General features: G+C 39.8%; 4 protein-coding genes across 5 annotated transcripts; 1 reads left to right on the plus strand and 3 right to left on the minus strand.

Moving 5' to 3' along the window:
* Nucleotides 1-169: 169 nt before the first annotated feature.
* pecr (peroxisomal trans-2-enoyl-CoA reductase) lies at nucleotides 170-4324 on the minus strand. Its single transcript, XM_032530857.1, has 8 exons — nucleotides 4096-4324; nucleotides 3278-3411; nucleotides 3022-3187; nucleotides 2859-2940; nucleotides 2668-2764; nucleotides 2471-2581; nucleotides 1449-1560; nucleotides 170-915 (listed from the first exon to the last, which is right to left on the minus strand). The coding sequence occupies exons 1-8, from the start codon at nucleotides 4205-4207 to the stop codon at nucleotides 833-835; spliced, it is 897 nt and encodes a 298-aa protein (XP_032386748.1). The 5' UTR covers nucleotides 4208-4324; the 3' UTR covers nucleotides 170-832.
* A 1254-nt stretch (nucleotides 4325-5578) lies between these two features.
* Nucleotides 5579-8827, minus strand: rpl37a (ribosomal protein L37a). The gene is made up of 4 exons (XM_032530858.1): nucleotides 8601-8827; nucleotides 7699-7827; nucleotides 7482-7564; nucleotides 5579-5736 (listed from the first exon to the last, which is right to left on the minus strand). Exons 1-4 carry the CDS (start codon nucleotides 8601-8603, stop codon nucleotides 5673-5675), a joined length of 279 nt encoding a protein of 92 aa, XP_032386749.1. The 5' UTR covers nucleotides 8604-8827; the 3' UTR covers nucleotides 5579-5672.
* Nucleotides 8828-8880: 53 nt separating this feature from the next.
* cfap410 (cilia and flagella associated protein 410) lies at nucleotides 8881-10746 on the plus strand. The gene is made up of 7 exons (XM_032532129.1): nucleotides 8881-9102; nucleotides 9232-9250; nucleotides 9378-9424; nucleotides 9533-9762; nucleotides 9998-10148; nucleotides 10261-10360; nucleotides 10477-10746. Exons 1-7 carry the CDS (start codon nucleotides 9026-9028, stop codon nucleotides 10639-10641), a joined length of 789 nt encoding a protein of 262 aa, XP_032388020.1. The 5' UTR covers nucleotides 8881-9025; the 3' UTR covers nucleotides 10642-10746.
* A 129-nt stretch (nucleotides 10747-10875) lies between these two features.
* On the minus strand, nucleotides 10876-15852 carry orc2 (origin recognition complex, subunit 2). Of its 2 annotated transcripts, none has more exons than XM_032532127.1 (16): nucleotides 15690-15852; nucleotides 15324-15398; nucleotides 15073-15228; nucleotides 14426-14509; nucleotides 14226-14315; nucleotides 14107-14138; nucleotides 13864-13921; nucleotides 13455-13765; nucleotides 13258-13367; nucleotides 13044-13176; nucleotides 12260-12356; nucleotides 12036-12182; nucleotides 11784-11955; nucleotides 11623-11684; nucleotides 11418-11536; nucleotides 10876-11318 (listed from the first exon to the last, which is right to left on the minus strand). In XM_032532127.1, exons 1-16 carry the CDS (start codon nucleotides 15736-15738, stop codon nucleotides 11235-11237), a joined length of 1779 nt encoding a protein of 592 aa, XP_032388018.1. In that variant the 5' UTR covers nucleotides 15739-15852; the 3' UTR covers nucleotides 10876-11234. The 2 variants fall into 2 exon arrangements, with proteins under 2 accessions (XP_032388018.1, XP_032388017.1); XM_032532126.1 differs by having other exon boundaries at nucleotides 14426-14512; nucleotides 15690-15851.
* Nucleotides 15853-16375: the final 523 nt, after the last annotated feature.

The raw sequence follows: 16375 nt of genomic DNA on the forward strand, positions 1-16375 counted from the left end.
ATACAATATAACTACAATTCGTATATTATTTGTATTATGTAACTATATATTCGTGATAACTGTTCAAATCACAAAAATCGATCCAATTTCAACAAGTAGCAACGTGCCGGTAGTCTTTTTTAATAGACGGCAGATTCATATTTAATGACAAAAATATTTAATTTTTCTATCATTCGCAATTATTTTTATAACAACAAACTTCCATTATCTGTTTCCCCTTGAATATTAGAAAAGAAAGGGAGCGTGATATCAAAGTAACAATGTATATCGTAAGTCAATGTCAAAAATTCTCCATGCATTACTGATTATTTTTTATTCCTTAATGATCATCTACATCACAAATGTTTTACTTACAAAGACTAACACGATCAGGTCTAGTCCAAAGTCCTAAAACTAAAGGTGATCTAGCTTTTGACATTGCAGCTCCTGACTTTGAAACAGCCTCAGAGACGCTGAAACAGTGCAAATTTAATCATTATCATTGCCATTTTCCTTTGTTTTTGTCTCCATTTGTAAAGGACTTTGTAGCACTTGGGTTAAAAAAGCACTGTGTGTTAACCTGCCAACTTACAAAGGCACTGGAAAAATATTCTACATACATTATAACAATTTGTCACAACTCAAACAATGTTGCTATCAATTTCATACAATTATTTACATTTGTTGCAATAATCAATCACACCATCTTTCAATATAACCAGGCCACTGTGGTGTCCTGTTTCTTTGACAGTGCCTGTGGTGCCTGTACAGCTCAATGTCCATGATGCTTGTTGTCCAAGTGTGTATGTGCGTGTTTATGCACTGGGCTCGGAGACTTTGCCGCAAACGGAATTTAGAGTTTGCTTTGTGGGTTGAGCAGGTCCTTCAGAGCATCCAGGTTCTCCCCCTCTGGAGACTCAGGCCATGCACTGTGGTCTGGAGAAAACCACACAAAACACACAAGGATTGGTCCCACTAAACGTCCTGCGATGCCATGTTCATCTTGCTACGCTCTGCTGTGTCCTGCTACATCCTGCTGTGCCTTGTAATGCCCACAGTGCCCTGCTATGCCATGAACTACTACAAAGAACTGCTACAAACTACTATTTTTTTTTCTTTTTCTTTTTCTATTTTTGTTATTTCCACTCTTCATTCTGACCCCAACCGGCCCGTCAGACACCGCCTACCAAGAGTCTGGGTCTGTCCGAGGTTTCTGCCTAAAAGGAAGTTTTTCCTCGCCACTGTCGCACTGTTGCTTGCTCTGGAGGAAACTACTAGAACTGTTGGGTCCTTGTAAATTATGGAGTGGTCTAGACCTGCTCTATCTGTAAAGTGTCTTGAGACAACTCTAAAAATAAAATTGAATTGAATTGAATTGATTTAATCTACTTATTTGCTTGTATTGTTTTGTATCTAGTATATACAGTAAAGGCCATGTCTGTGGATGCTTTAGCAAGATGTATACGTACCGGGAATCTCCCACACAGAGTGGTACAGACTCTGCCCTGCATCAACCCTCAGGGTGGCTCCAGAGATGTAGGAGGCAGCAGGGGAGAGCAGGAAACACACCGCTGATGAGATCTGAACTTAGGAAAAAAACAGAAGAAATGACTACAGCCCGTGACACTGCAACAAAGCCACAGACACAACACATCAGCTCTTAACTTACATCTCTTAGTCACGCCAATCAAGAAACATGACTTTGTTTTGTTTTTTGTTTCAATGAAAGTAAAACCGAGGTCATGATATTCCCATGTTAGTCCCTAGAATGCGGCCCAACAATACGGGAGATGGAGCATTCTCAGTTGTGGCCCCAAGGCTGTGGAATGAATTGCCTCTGCATGTCAGATTGGACCCCAGCTTTCACCCTTTTAAATCACGACTTCAAACTCACTTTTATTCTTTGACTTGAGAGTTGTTTTCTGCATTTTCAGTATGTTACTTGTTTTAAATGTTCGTTTTGTTACTCCTCAATCATGTCAATGTCCAGCACTTTGGTCAACCTGGTTGTTTTAAATGTGCTTTATAAATAAAGTTGGATTAGATTGGATTTGTTGTCTAAAATGAACTCTACAACGTCATTATTATGTCATATGATTCACAGGATGCTTTCTGAAAGACTGAGAATAATAGTTCACTTTGACTTCCCATTATCATGCAGTTGAATGTGACAGATTTCAATTAGACATTAGACAACTAAACAGGGAATTTTCCTAAACAAACAGATGCTGTGACATTGATAACTGAACTACTATGGATGTTACAGTATATTTATCTATATAGTTTAGCCCTTTCCACAACACAGTGTCATCAAAAAGACAGATGTTCGTTTTTTTCACTTTAGCAAGGTATAGCCAGGACTTTGGATGTATGAAAAGGTACTTTGCTGAAAATCCCATAAACAATTGGACTTTTTTAAATATAACAAAACTGCTTTGAGTTTAATGGGTGCCTTTCCGGGGTTTGAGGGTGTCACTACATGGTTACCCACCTCTTCTGGTACTCCAAGCCTCTTTGCAGGGCATAATGGAACAGACATCTTGAAAAGATTAGGTCCAAAGTCCTTGTAGTTCTCCATTGCCGTTTTGGAAAAGATTGTGCCCTGCAACCAGACAAATGGACAGATTTGAAATGACTACATATTTAAAAAGACATCCAACACTTATTCTGCATTAACCCTGTCCTTACAGGTGCAACAGAGTTGACTCTGACTCCTGAGGATGCCCACTCAATGGCCAGACTCTTTGTTAAGTTGTCCACTGCTGCCCTGGCTGCCCCTGTGTGGCTATCACGGAGAGGAGACACAATGTCTTAACAAAAGGGAGAAAAGTGTGCCAGTTGTAAATTCATGTGTGAATGTGGTGGGTGGCGCTGCTTACGCCATGCCTGGGAAACCTTTCCACATGTCAGCAATGATGTTGACGATCACACCTCCATGCTGTTTCATCCACGCAGTGTAGACTGTGTGGATAGAACCGCAACAATCACACTGGGAGCTTTAACAAACACACACTAAGCTAGCGCTATCTGTGTGCATCTTACCCTCCCGGCAGCAGTGGAAGGTTCCAGTCAGGTTGGTGTCTACCACAGCTTTCCAGCCTTTGGAGGACATATGTTCTGCTGGGCTGGTGAACTGACCTCCTCCATTGTTTACCAGAAAGTCTATCCTGCCGTACTCTTTCAGGACTGACGACACAAGATTCTTCACCTGCAGGACCAGGGAATCAAAACATGAGATCAAGCACTGACAACATCAACATGAAGCTGTTCCAGAGGCTGAATGCGTGTGTAGGCCCACCTCATCCTCGTTTCGGATGTTACATGGTAGAGGAGTGACAGATGCAGGGCTGGAGGCAGGGAGTTTTTCTCTCATCTCCTGAGCTGCCGCCTCCAACCTCTCTGTCTTTCTACTGGAAATCACCACATTGCAACCTGAAGACAAAATAGTTAGCCACCAAAAAAACTATGAAACATTACTGATAGTCTGTTCACTTTAGGACACACTTTTTATAATTATTATCTGGTTTACTGATGTGATTATTTGCAATGAGTTGGCCACAATTAACAGTCACTGACTTGTTGCTGTTCTGGGATTTTTCATAGATGACTCCAAATTAAAGACACGAGTTTAAAGCAATTGGGAGTTCCACTGAATTCCAAATAGTGAGGCAGAATGTATTACCATTCAGTTTTCAATCATGTGAGGCCAATAAATGTCATGTCATTCTTCGGTATTTATTTAGACATGACAAACGCGGAGGGTGAAATAAGTCTCAATTACTGAAATCCGAGGAGGAAACATGAGACGTGGTCCAGATGTTTCACCGCATAACCCATCAGTTATGTGACATGAATAGGATATTAGATATTGGGCTACTGTTATTTTGCCACACACTGTAAACGTTTTTAATCACACTTTGCCAAAGTCTTGACTTTAATAGCTGTTACCAAAACCTGAGCCACCACAGTGTTTAAAAGGTGTCACAATTTCCAGGTCTTTGCTGGTGTGATAGTAAGGTTGGAGCAGGTTTAGCATTCTATGTCAAAGTTCACTTGGCTGTAGTGGTCAGTCCGCTGCTGTTCACTTCAAACCAACCAGAACTCGGCATCACTTACCCAGCTCCAGCAGCTCTGCAGAGATAGCTTTACCGATACCGGTCCCGCCACCCGTTACTATTGCAACTTTATGGTTGAACAAGCCCGGTCTGAAAACACTGGACGCCGCCATACTAGTATTCAGCACTACTGAGGAAACGCATGGACATAATGGGAAGATTCTAAATCGGATATGCTACAATGATCAACGTAGTTAGGTTTAGGCATAAGGAATGAGGATTGGTTAGGGTTAGGGTAAGAATACCAGGGTAAGCCAATCAGAGGCAGAATAAGGCGGGTCATGAAGAACGTCCTTTGACTTCGACACATCTAGCGGATCTGATCTAGCGTCTACCGAAGCCAAAACGCACGATACCGCTCGGCATTTTACGACAGTTGTTTTTGGTGCTTTTTACAGTTTGTTACACTCATACAGTATAATTATATAAAACATTATATACATATGTATGGCTCCACTGCTGTCATCTTCAGGAAGGTACAGGTAACTGTTACCTACAGAGTTCCTTTTTTGTGTAGACTATATTATGTGTGAAATTTATATAATCAACTAGTGAAATCGTATGTTCTTCCTGACATTTAATGCATATTTAATGTGACTTTATTTGACATATTTAGGACTTTGAACTAAGAATTCGGTGCATTTTTTATTATCAAAAAAACTTAATAGCCATGATGCAGTTATGTTTCTAGAATTATAAAAAAAAAAGTTTGTTTGAGCGTATGCTAATTTGTAGGTATATTTAATCACACCTGTGCAGAGGATCAATACTATTTTTAGCATAAAAATAAAACCTTCATAGCCAACTCCTTATTTGCGATATGTGATAGCATACGAACTTGTTATATGCAGGATGTATGGCACTAACACTCATCAGCACTAGTGATAAACCTTATTCACAGCACACATTGACCACTGCAGGACATGCACGTGCTATCAATAATGGCACTTACGTTTGGATTTATTGTATAGGTATAATATTGTATGGAAACCTTTAGACTTTTGTTCTGACTTCAAGTCAAACTGCCTCTCATGGACATTGAGGCTTTACTTTATAAAAACTAAATGCATGCATGCATATATATATATAAAAAATAAAGCCACTATAACATTACACCTTTTAGCAAGTCAAAATGTTTGTTGTGTGTGTATTAATCACATAACCTTATTTAGCCTTGTTTATCAATTGAGTCAAATATTTTCACCTTCTGCTAGAGACCGTATTCTTTAATGTGCTGTGGATTGAACAGGCGTGGTAGAGCATTTGAAACACACGGTCATTTATCTGACCTGAAGGAAAAAAAACAAAAAAAACACTGCAGGTCACGAGTACACCTTCTGGTTGTGCAACTATTTCAAGTTATTATATGCAGTTACAAGGAGTTGTAGAGCCTCTCTCTCTTTGGTGGGGCATCTTTTTGTGGTTACAGCGCACAAGTTTTAATTTTCTGCTACATTACGAAACTGATGAACAAAGACAAAGAATTCCGCTCCAGACTGATTTATTTGACATATTGAGGCCGTGTCCAGGTCGTTTACAGAAAAAGTCCCAAATCCACCAGTGACTTTTGACACTGGTTTACTGGTCCTTCAACTCCTTCAGTCTCCTGATTGCAGATTTGACTGTGACAGCTGAAGTTGTGCTGCAAAAGACAAAAAACAAACAAACAACATTACTTATACTTTGTGTATGCCTTTTAAGGAATATTCCCAACTTCCACTGTCCAGAGATTCCCATCCTATTCAAGAGCTAGTCTTTCCTTATTTAGAAAACTAAATAGTCATGAAAAAACCTCGCTCCCCTTAGTCACGTCATGCAGGCGATTTAAGAAACCTTTGGAACACCTTCATGAACAGTATTCAGTATAAAAAGCTTTCCAGATGACCCATAACAGTATCTCGGCAAATAGCTGCCAGTTGCTTTGTGGTTCGTACATTGGTTAATGTAATTTTAAGGCCTTTTTGATAGTTTAGCACAGCTGCCAATCATTTTTCATTAGTGTGGTCTAGCAAGGCCATGGCTATTTTATTGCAATTAGGATTACTAGGTATGTTGGTTCACACCATACATTAAAACCATTTATAAAATCCCATTTCCCTTTGGCTGCAATTTAAAAAGAAATTGCAGCTGTTCAGGAAAGTCAGATGTCTCGTAACATATCCAACAAAATGTAGGGGAGGAAATGTATGCTGGATCATTTCTTATATTTACAAAACTGGGAAGTTATGTTAACGTTCACTGAATGAGAACATCTGAGAGGGTTGATTCAATTCATGAGTAATTGAGATTTACCACACATATGAAACCATTTTACAAACTTCCGTCTAGGTATGCAAGGTTGATTTGTAGGTTTTGGTAAGGTTGGTTTCACACCTGATGTTAACCGTACACAAATTTGCATCAACTGTAGCCTACTCGAAAGAGGCCGGCTTTTCAAGTAGACTTGGGCACGGTACGTAGTGTTCACACTAAACAAACTGGACTTTGGTTCTAGTGTGTACTGTATACTTGGTTCTAGTGTACTGTGATCAGGGTCCAGGTACCTGACATTGCATGTCCTACAAAAGCTTATTCTGAGCCAGGAAAACACTGGAACCATATTGCACAAACAGGCTAATCCATGACATTCATAACATTTAGATACCACTGATTAGCTTAGAAGCTTTTCATAATATTGAAACATTAAAGACAGTTCTCTAGGTGAAAGTTGTATGGCTGCTGCTCCATGGGTACACTTCCTACTGCGTTTGAACTGTTTACGGTTTACGCAAAACTCAGATATGGTCCTAGAAGCAAGTACAACTACATAACTCTGCTGCCAAAAGTAGGATTGCTGGTAATGGAGTTAAGGACTCACAGTTTCCATTTCAAAATTCCATACTTTTTCAGATTTAGATTATGTAGAGGAAATCAGAGCTTTTGCCCTTGCCATCTTTCCCATGTTGAAGATGAACCATTTACAAAGTTCACATCAAGCTGACTTGCGTCGGTGTTTGTTAAGCATTAAAGTTCAACACATTTTTTATGTAGATTCACTCTCCTACAAAAATCACCCCAGTAGTCAAGAATGATTTATTATTTCCAAATAGAATACATTGGGATGAAATATCCCAATGTATATATATCCCAATGTCATTGGGTTAAAATATGCCAATGTGTGTATATATATATATATATATATATATGCCAATGTCTGTCAGTTTTTTCTCCACAATACACTTTTTTGCATACGGTTATCCTCATAATTATCCAGACAGAGAAATTACTAAAATCAATTTTCCTTTTTTTTAATGGATATCAACATGTCCACAGCAACAACATCCGTTTGGGTGAGTACATGTTGCTGAGTTTGATAGCAGAATTACAGCAAAGCAGAGAGAAACCTACTTGTAAGTCCAGGCGCCTCCTGCCACGGTCTTTCTGCAGGACCCACAGTGCCAGATACCAACAGCCCTCCTCTTCATCTTGGTCTGTCAATATCAAATTAATAACAGTTATAAAACAGCATTTTTTCCATTTGTCCAGAGACAAATCCAAACACTGTACTAAAAACCAGTGCCAGTAGCTGCAGTAACGTTACATTACGATTTCTAGATAGTCTTACCTTGCCACAGAATGAGCAGGTGTATTTAGCGTGCTGGGAGATTTCAATTTTCTTCACCATCTTCCTCAGCGACGCGCCATAACGCGTGCCATATTTACCAACGATCCCCACCTTCTTGGTACGCTTGGCCTGCGGACAAGATGTACACCCAATAAGATACAATATGACATTTTTATGCAGGTGTACGGACAGTAATTATATCTGATACACGTGGTTAATACTAGAGACATCTGCTCTGCAACTGAACTTTCAAGCAGTAACTTTATAAGGGTAAATGGAGTGCAGAGAGAAATGCTCTTGTAGGTTTTCCAAATATTGTAGACATCCCCGTAAAGAGACAGTCGTGTTCATTTTGCCAACCAAATGCATTTGGGAACACTGTTCACATCACTGCAGGTATTCAACACGTCATTAAACTGCAGAAGCCGTAATACCAGGGTACTAACGTTAGCATACACCCGCTTCCTCTCAAAAACGTTACCAAACTTACGTTAGCCATCTAGCTAGCTAGCCACATATGATTAACAACATAGTTGTTTATATTCTAGGCCAGGTTTGGAGGAAACGAACTATATTGAGATATGAAGCATACCATATTGTTTCACTTATAAAACGGCGGGCCCTCTAAACTAATATGGCATTATCATGTAAAGACCGATAGCATGCTAATATCACTAGCCCGCCCGGTACATGGACTGGGTGAGTAACGTTAGCAATGGTGGCAGCCATTTCTCTCACGAAAACATCCTTTTACTTGTTTCTAGAATCACAAAATCAACACAAATAACGGCCAGGTCTAACAAAAAAGACACCACAGAGCTGTCCAAATATGTGATTATATCACTTAGAGCACAGGAATTGTCGGATTGAAACCGATTCGGAAGGGGACATTCTAGGCTCACCATTGTTTCAGTGGAGACGTAGGTCCAAAGAGGGATTGCTTACCGCGCAGGCGCGATTTACCCAGTCGTTTACACTGCATTGTGGGACTTTGAGTTTTCACGGAATGCAGATGCTACTACATAAAAATATAACAAATATAATACATCGTTTACAATACTATGGACCTTTGCCAAGGAGTAGTGTTACAAACAAAAATAAATGAATACAATCTTCACGTACACAATAAGAATAATACCGGAAATGACTGTAACTAAGGACGCCGCAGTGGATACGCGCATGCGTATTTATGTGGTGGAAACGACATCACTGCTGCTCAGTTGAGTTGGTGTCCACTAGCCTGTCATAATGCGGGCTTTGTTTGTGGTCAACATATAGTGTATTAAAATATTCTTTACTGATAGCTTAGTTAGTTATTTGATATGCTATGAAGCTAACACGAAAACAGGTTCTCGCGAAGGCAAAGGCCTCCGACTTGGAAAGTGTGAAGAAGTTAAACTGCTGGTAAGTGGTGAAATTGTAGCATAACAGTAGTCAGTAATTTAGTTGTTTTGCTTACATGTCGATGTAGGTTGACAGGCACAGGTTGTTTTGTTTATTTTGTGGTAAATTCGTGTTATTCTGTTTTTGCAGGGGATGCAGCCTGACTGATGTGAGTACGGTTCATAGGCCTTTTAGGTTTGACACTGAATTCACGTTATTCATGCACTATTTACCTTTTTACTCGTTTTAATTTAAGTTGGATGCAATATGTGTTCCTTTATATTCTGTCTTTGCAGATTTCTATCTTCACTCAAATGGCCAACATTGAGGTGCTGACACTTAGGTTGGCCTGTTTAACTCTTTGCTATGTGTCTCTCTGTTACATTTGCACCAAATCATTTGAAATGATCCAAGAATGCTGACTGCTGTTTTTCCTTTTCTCTCTCTGTAGTGTCAACAACATCTCATCTCTCTCTTCTCTGGCTGGCTGTCTGTCTCTATGTGAGCTCTACCTGAGGAAGAACAATATTCCCACACTCTCTGAGCTCTCTCATCTGCGACCCTTGACACGTCTCAGAGTGCTCTGGTTGGCTGAAAACCCCTGTTGTGGAACTGACTCTAGCCAGTATCGCCTCACTGTACTGCGCTGCCTTCCTCGCCTCCTGAAGCTAGACAACCAAGGTGAGTGTGCAGTGTGTATGTGACTATTAGAAATAATTTGCACCCACAATGGGAAGAAAGACATTCAAACTATTGTGTTGGCTGGAGTAAAAACTGTGCATAGCTTTGGTATGACTTGAGAGAAGATGGTTAGATAAAACATGTTTCTGTGTCTGGAAACGATTTTAATGAAGCATGTGTATTATATACAGTATATACTGTACATGCACTTGTCTGTTTTGTGCCTGTGTTGCAGTGGTGACAGAGGATGAGCTTGCACTTGCTCTCATGGAGGGTGAAGAAGTCACCACCCCCCCAGGCAGTGTTCAAAACCAGCTTTCCACCAATGGACTTCCAGATGCTGAGACAGAGAATGACTCGCTTAACTACAACATGGAGGAGACCAAGTAAGCTTTGTGGCATGACACCAACACTTACAGGAAGTAGATCATGCACTGTCTGTCGAGGTAACAGAGACATTTTAAGAAAAAACATTTCACTCTTGATTTTTGTATTTAGCAAAATCAGGGAAGAGTTGGGGATGAAACCCCTCTCCAGAGACAAGTTCCCCTCTCTTTCTTCTCCATCAACCAGAGAAAATAAACCATCAATGAAAAAGGTAACCTCTTATCTCTGATCATTGCTTCCTAGAACGCTAAATGTTTAATATACTTAACTTGGAATATTTTTGTATTAATTTTAGGAAATGAATAATAAGCTTAATTGTATTTTCAGACACACACTCTTGATGCAGTGCTGCTGCTGCTGAATGATTTGGATGAAGAGGAGCTTCTCGTTGTACACACAGCTACCCAAAATAGACTGCAAACTTACACAATAGGCTCAGAGATGCTATTAGATTCACTGAAGACACGAAAAACTCCAGAGATCCAACACTGAAACATTTTATAACAAACACTTAGGGTCAAATCTCTCCCGCCTCTATCCATATTTAACCTAAACCTTGTTCTTGGGCTCACAAAACAGATCTTTAAACACCGCCTTCCTTACCCGTACCCTTCCGATTGCAATATGCATGACACTTGTTATGGTTCACTGATCTCTCTCCAGTTTGTTACACACTTTCACATGTGGAGAAGTACTAAATAACTTTACTTGCTTTTTTTTTTTATTAATAGCAGCATGCCTACCTGCCTTGTACAAACAAATGTATGTTTTGCTAAATGTAAATCTATTTCCATAATTAAAAAAACGTATTTGCAATAACAAAGCGTGGAATTTAATTACACAGGTTAGCTGAAAACATGTAATACATCAAAACACTAGATGCGAATGTCAGAGCTATAATGGGGCATTTTGTGAAGTGAAACAATTCACCAATGACTAGATTCAAGCCATTCATTTACATTGTAAAGCCTGAAATAAGGGCTTATGGGCCTTTTTTCATCAGTGACTGATTCAACCAAAATATCCACTTTCTGGTAAAGTCAGTGGATGAAGAATAAGAGATACAAGTCTAAAGTCTTCTCCTTTCAGTCAGCCTTTTCGTTCTCCAGGAAATCCATCAACGTGCTTGCATCCACCGCAACAATTAAGTACTCTACACCATCTGCACCCTGAAAAAATCATAGGAATAAATGTAAATGAGAGATGCAAGTTTGGGAGTTATTTCACTAAATGAGAGATGGGAACTGTAAAGTGAAACAGAACTCCACCTTGCGTGTCCGTATCAGTTTGTGGTCTCTGAACTCAGTCAGCTGAGTCCTCAGTGTGAGGTCAGAGTTCACCAAGAACGCCTCGCGACAACGCTGGTAGAAATCTTGGAATGACAACCCTGCACACAGCAATAGGCAAACATTACAACGATAAAGCAACATTTTACCGAACAATCTATACAGAATTTTGAAGTTGTGTGTGCACCTGTATATGAAGGGTTATCGTTGTTTTCCAGCTGGAATTTCACTAACAGTTTGAAAATTCCTCTGCAGAAAAAAGGACACAGAGCCATGAAGAACTGAAGCAATTAATCAATCACTTAACAGCTCTGATAGTTATAAATTATACCAAGGTGAATGTAGTACCTTGCATTGGGTGTCAAGCTGCGTAGCACGTGTGTAAGGGAGGACAGAGCGAGAGCGCCAGTCTGCTGCACTAGGAGCGAGTTTTCATATGACGTTTCTTCTGCGTAGTGCTGAAAGGTCACACACTCCCACCACAACCAGTTAAACTGGCTCTGCTTAAACTGGTCCCACACTGGAAACACACAGGAAAGATTCAGCTACAAGAATACATTTCAAGATAATTAACACAGCAGTACACACACAAACACCCACCCAGTGGAGCGTTTATGTGGTCTAAAGAAGCCACCAAGTGCAGGTTGGGCAGGGATGCCAGCTGCCCCAGTGCACTCTGGGTCTTCTCTCCTCGCAGCATTGGTCCGTCAATATTATGGATTAGCAGGTATACATGGAGATCTGGGCCTGAAAGGACATGCTTTAATTGTAAAACCGAATGCAAACACAAGCTTAAGACAGAGACAATTGATGGACACACTCACTGTCTTTGAGAGTTTGAGTGATGTACTGGATCTGGTCTGAGGGGGTCCGGAAACTTCCCTGGTGCTCTAAAACCTCGCACGTCAAAGCATTTAGGATCTGCAATGAAAGCACAGTGCGATAAGGACGGAAGAAAAAAACTATTTATTAATATTGCTCAAGCTCTTTTATACCACAAGGGTGGCAACACAATTCTGTGAAAAGACCAAGAACACACAGCTCCATGCCCATTGTGAATCTTTGAGCTGGGTCATAAATATATAGTTCATAAATTTAGAGTTTCAATTTTAAGTAAGGCCAAGTAATTTTGCTAAAACAGCCAGACAGTATTTGGAAAATGTCAGAAGAAAATTGTGCATTTATTGGAAACTATTTTTATCTATGGATTAATACACATTTGATAATGCAGTGAATATTTTTGTCAGAAAGACGGTGTGTTTGTCTCCAAATAAACTATAGTGCCTGTTTTCATGTCACCCAGTGCAACAGTATGGCTCACTGATGTATTTTAATAGTTTTTGCACAATGGAGCTCTATAGCACAGAGGAATAAGATGCATCAGTCTTTTGCCCCCCACACACACAAAATACTTATTAATAGGACATATGCATTGCTGGTTTTGGGTCTTTTCATGAAATTGGTTTACAATAAAAAAAATTTGAAAAGAAATCCAGAACATCATAAGCGTTGTTCTTTGCACACTGTTGCTTCTACTTTGGTCCCAGTATATAGACTGTACCAATAAAGCATTTTTATTTTTGAAGAGATTTTTCTGTGTATACTGACTGATTTAAGAGTAATGGAAGGGAAGAATCCATTGACCACGAGGTGGATTTCCTGAGCCAAGTGAGATACACGGAAGTCTTCCAGCAGAGATTTTTTGCTGCCCAAACCATAGACCAGCACGCTGAATCCCAACCTAAACAAACAGACACATTTTGTCTTATACCAAAAGCATTACAACAAAGCATGGATTTAAGAAAGTGCAAACCAAACATACTGTAATTGTAACATCCATTTGCTAAAGTGCTTTCGGTGTTTTTTGTGGAGCTGCTGGATCTCTTTGGAGCAGCAGGACGGCTTTCCTTCTAAAAGCTGGACCAATGTCTCCTGCAAACACAAAATAAGGATGCACTTTATTAACAGGGAAGCACAGCTCATTCAATACATTTAGAACACTTGCTGTTATATACTGACCCTGTCAAGTTTAGGTGTGTGTAAACGCTCCAGTGTGCGGTCTGACGTCAAGACCTTAGAACTGCCATGGGCTTCAAAATACTCCTCAATCATACTGGGCTGATTGGGTGCTTCAGAAGCCGTCTTGCTCTTCTTGGCAGGAGTCTTGTAGAGAGCTGCAGATGAACCTTTACTGGGTGTTCTTAGAGTCTTCAAGTTCTCCTTATCGTCTTTCTTTCCTTTCTGCTCTTCCTCTATCCCATCTTCATCCTCCTCTTCCCCAGAGTCAGAAGGTGACAGCTCGCTATCGCTGTCTGATCGGATGCTCGGAGCTGAAAATATCAAAACAGTTTAGCTAAAGTCTAACTTAAATATCTTAACAACTCTAACAACAAGAGAACCTTCTTCCATTGTAACATGTTACACTCACTTGTCATTCTCTTCCTGAGCCTGTGGGGTGTTGTGGAGACAAACTGAACCTTCTTGCTCTGTCATACAAAAAGCAGAGGTAACACTGAGAAAACAACATCTCTGACACCGCAGCAAAAAGCCACCTAACTGTAGCTAGAAAAATGGCAACATCAGCAAAAAACAAAAGAAAAAAACAAAAAAGAGGCTGCTGGATCTGACGTGTACAGGGGAAGTTAAGCAAACAAATTCCTTCTACTCTCACCCTTTGAGGTGTCCTGCTTTCCCCTCTGTGATCTAGTCAAAGACAGAAAGAAGAGACTTAGCTGTATATAGTTGTATATAAAAAAGTAAGTAAAAATAAGGAAAGTTTGCAGAACTCACTGCGGCCTGTTCGGGTGGGAGTGGAGGGTTCAATGTTGGGGGTCGTGCTGAAGGTCACGCTTTTCCCGGGAGTCCGAGCCAACTCACTTGCTATTTGTAAAAACCCCAAAAGAAAGTGTGTAACATCCTAAAAACCAAGTTAATAGTCATCTGATGCATGCAGCTGATGACATACAATCCAGGAGGATGGAGGATCTCACCAGTCTGGGCCATGCTGTGTCCACGTTTGCCCTTCTGAAAGGTGAAAATGGAGGATCCAGTCACTCTGTACATACCCTCCTCGTCTTCTGTAAAAATCAAGGAAATTATGTAACCTCATAAAATGATAATATGCATAGGATTAGCAGCAATAAATACAATGGCCTTGTGCCCATTCATGAACTGGAATTGGTGTGTTAATTCCAGCCTTGATCAGGTGTGAAAATATGATGTTAATACTGTATATATATATATATATATATATAGTAGTAGTAATAGTAGTAATATATAGTCTACTCTCATTGATAAAAAGGGATGAACAAAATACCCTATGAGAAGTAAAAAAACAAAAACAAAAAACTAACAAACTTTTAAACTGTTTCGACAAAAACACTATTACCTGACGATGAAGACAGGATTTATTGCAGGGCTGTTGTATTAGACATAATTCATTTTAGCTAGCTGTACTTAAAAAACTGGCAACTAAGTGCATACTAAATTGCAGCTGGGGATTTTTATATTATTCAGCAGCATGCTGGATAATGGTTCAATAAAAATACCTTCCTGCTTGCTTGGTCCTGACAAGTAGACTATGGGCGAGGTTTACTACCCACAAAAAAACAACAACAACAACAGTTGCCTTATTTACCTTCGGCATTGTCTGTTCCTAAAGCTTGGACATAGTTCTGCTCATCGAGGACTTCATTTTCGTCCCCATCATGGTCTGCATCCACTCTGGTCCGTCGTCCAGCTGGGCTTTTAAACGTTACCATCTTCTGAACAGACCCACTGTTGCTCTGCACACCTGTTAGTTATACACAGACAGGCGGACGTTATCGAGACAGAGTAGTAACAAACAAAATATCTGAGCTAGAGGAGTATAGGGACTGTGTACTTTACCCTCCTGTTTGTCCACGATATGCTCCAGAGCATCTCCATCACCAACGAACTTCACCTCCAACACACTCATGATAACTGAAAGGGAAATAACACATAGTGTGACAGTGGCTAGCTAAGCTAACTACTTAGCTGTGTCTTACACACACAACACACAGATTTCGCTTCTCAATGTTACATTTAACATTACTGCTTTTAATTTAGTTTGGCTCTATCAGTCATGAGAACATGTTAGCTGACAGTGCAGTGTGGTGTAGTTTCCTGTGGACAGTCAGGAACAACGGACCGCGGCTGCACGTTGAATGTCTAAAAAAAAAAAAATAAAAAAGTGGAAAAGTAAGCAAATGTGTCTCAACTACGGTAACTTACCAGATAACGAGTCAGTACCGCCCCGAGAAAATGTAAACAAAACTTTCATGCACTGAGATCTACGCTGTGTGGTGTGACAACTTTCCGCGCCATCCTCCTGAAGTTTTTAAACCACATGACAGGCAAAAGGTCATATGGTGGCCAATCGGAACGTAGGTTTCAGTAAAAACCACATTTCCCAAGATGCACTTCGCACGGATGTCTGCAGCCAAGAGCGTAAGCCCATAGACGTAATTTATGATGTCAACTGTCTATGTTTGCAACGATAAATATCCAATGTAAAAATGTATGATAAAAAAATATATTTTTCCATTACTGCAACTTAGACTGAGAATGGCATCCTGTTAGCAACCTACTCGCTGATGAGACTTCCATTTCAGTTGTATGATAATAATAATAATAGTAATAAATTATAGTTAATGATTATAAAAATGTTAAAAGTGGCATTAAACTTTACTGTTACTGTTATCATTATGCCACCTAAATTATGTTAGAAATTAACTGTATGCAAACTTATTTTTGTAAGAAAAATGGTAGTTTTATGTAGTCAGAAAAAATTATCCACCTTAAGAGGTTAAGACAAACATATCTAGGCTGCATAAAACTGTGTACGGTCAAGAGTCGTAACCCATGCTCTTCATGGTATTTGTGTTTTACCATCAAGCTGACACATATAGATAGCTGCT

This window comes from Etheostoma spectabile, chromosome 12 (genome assembly GCF_008692095.1).
Source record: "Etheostoma spectabile isolate EspeVRDwgs_2016 chromosome 12, UIUC_Espe_1.0, whole genome shotgun sequence".
In the NCBI taxonomy this organism is placed as follows: domain Eukaryota; kingdom Metazoa; phylum Chordata; class Actinopteri; order Perciformes; family Percidae; genus Etheostoma; species Etheostoma spectabile.

Coding starts and splice junctions, on each gene's coding strand:
- orc2 (XM_032532126.1), bottom strand. CDS start 15,738: ATGAAAGTTTTGTTTACATTTTCTCGGGGCGGTACTGACTCGTTATCT. Junction 14,513..15,072: donor AGGAACAGACAATGCCGAAG/GTAAATAAGGCA, acceptor TGATTTTTACAG/AAGACGAGGAGGGTATGTAC. Junction 13,368..13,454: donor ACACACCTAAACTTGACAGG/GTCAGTATATAA, acceptor TTGTGTTTGCAG/GAGACATTGGTCCAGCTTTT.
- pecr (XM_032530857.1), bottom strand. CDS start 4,207: ATGGCGGCGTCCAGTGTTTTCAGACCGGGCTTGTTCAACCATAAAGTT. Junction 2,765..2,858: donor AAAGGTTTCCCAGGCATGGC/GTAAGCAGCGCC, acceptor TCTCCGTGATAG/CCACACAGGGGCAGCCAGGG. Junction 1,561..2,470: donor GGCTTGGAGTACCAGAAGAG/GTGGGTAACCAT, acceptor TCCTAAGTTCAG/ATCTCATCAGCGGTGTGTTT.
- rpl37a (XM_032530858.1), bottom strand. Junction 7,565..7,698: donor CCTGCTCATTCTGTGGCAAG/GTAAGACTATCT, acceptor TGATATTGACAG/ACCAAGATGAAGAGGAGGGC. Junction 5,737..7,481: donor GGAGGCGCCTGGACTTACAA/GTAGGTTTCTCT, acceptor TGTCTTTTGCAG/CACAACTTCAGCTGTCACAG.
- cfap410 (XM_032532129.1), top strand. CDS start 9,026: ATGAAGCTAACACGAAAACAGGTTCTCGCGAAGGCAAAGGCCTCCGAC. Junction 9,763..9,997: donor CCTGAAGCTAGACAACCAAG/GTGAGTGTGCAG, acceptor CCTGTGTTGCAG/TGGTGACAGAGGATGAGCTT. Junction 10,149..10,260: donor TACAACATGGAGGAGACCAA/GTAAGCTTTGTG, acceptor TTTTGTATTTAG/CAAAATCAGGGAAGAGTTGG.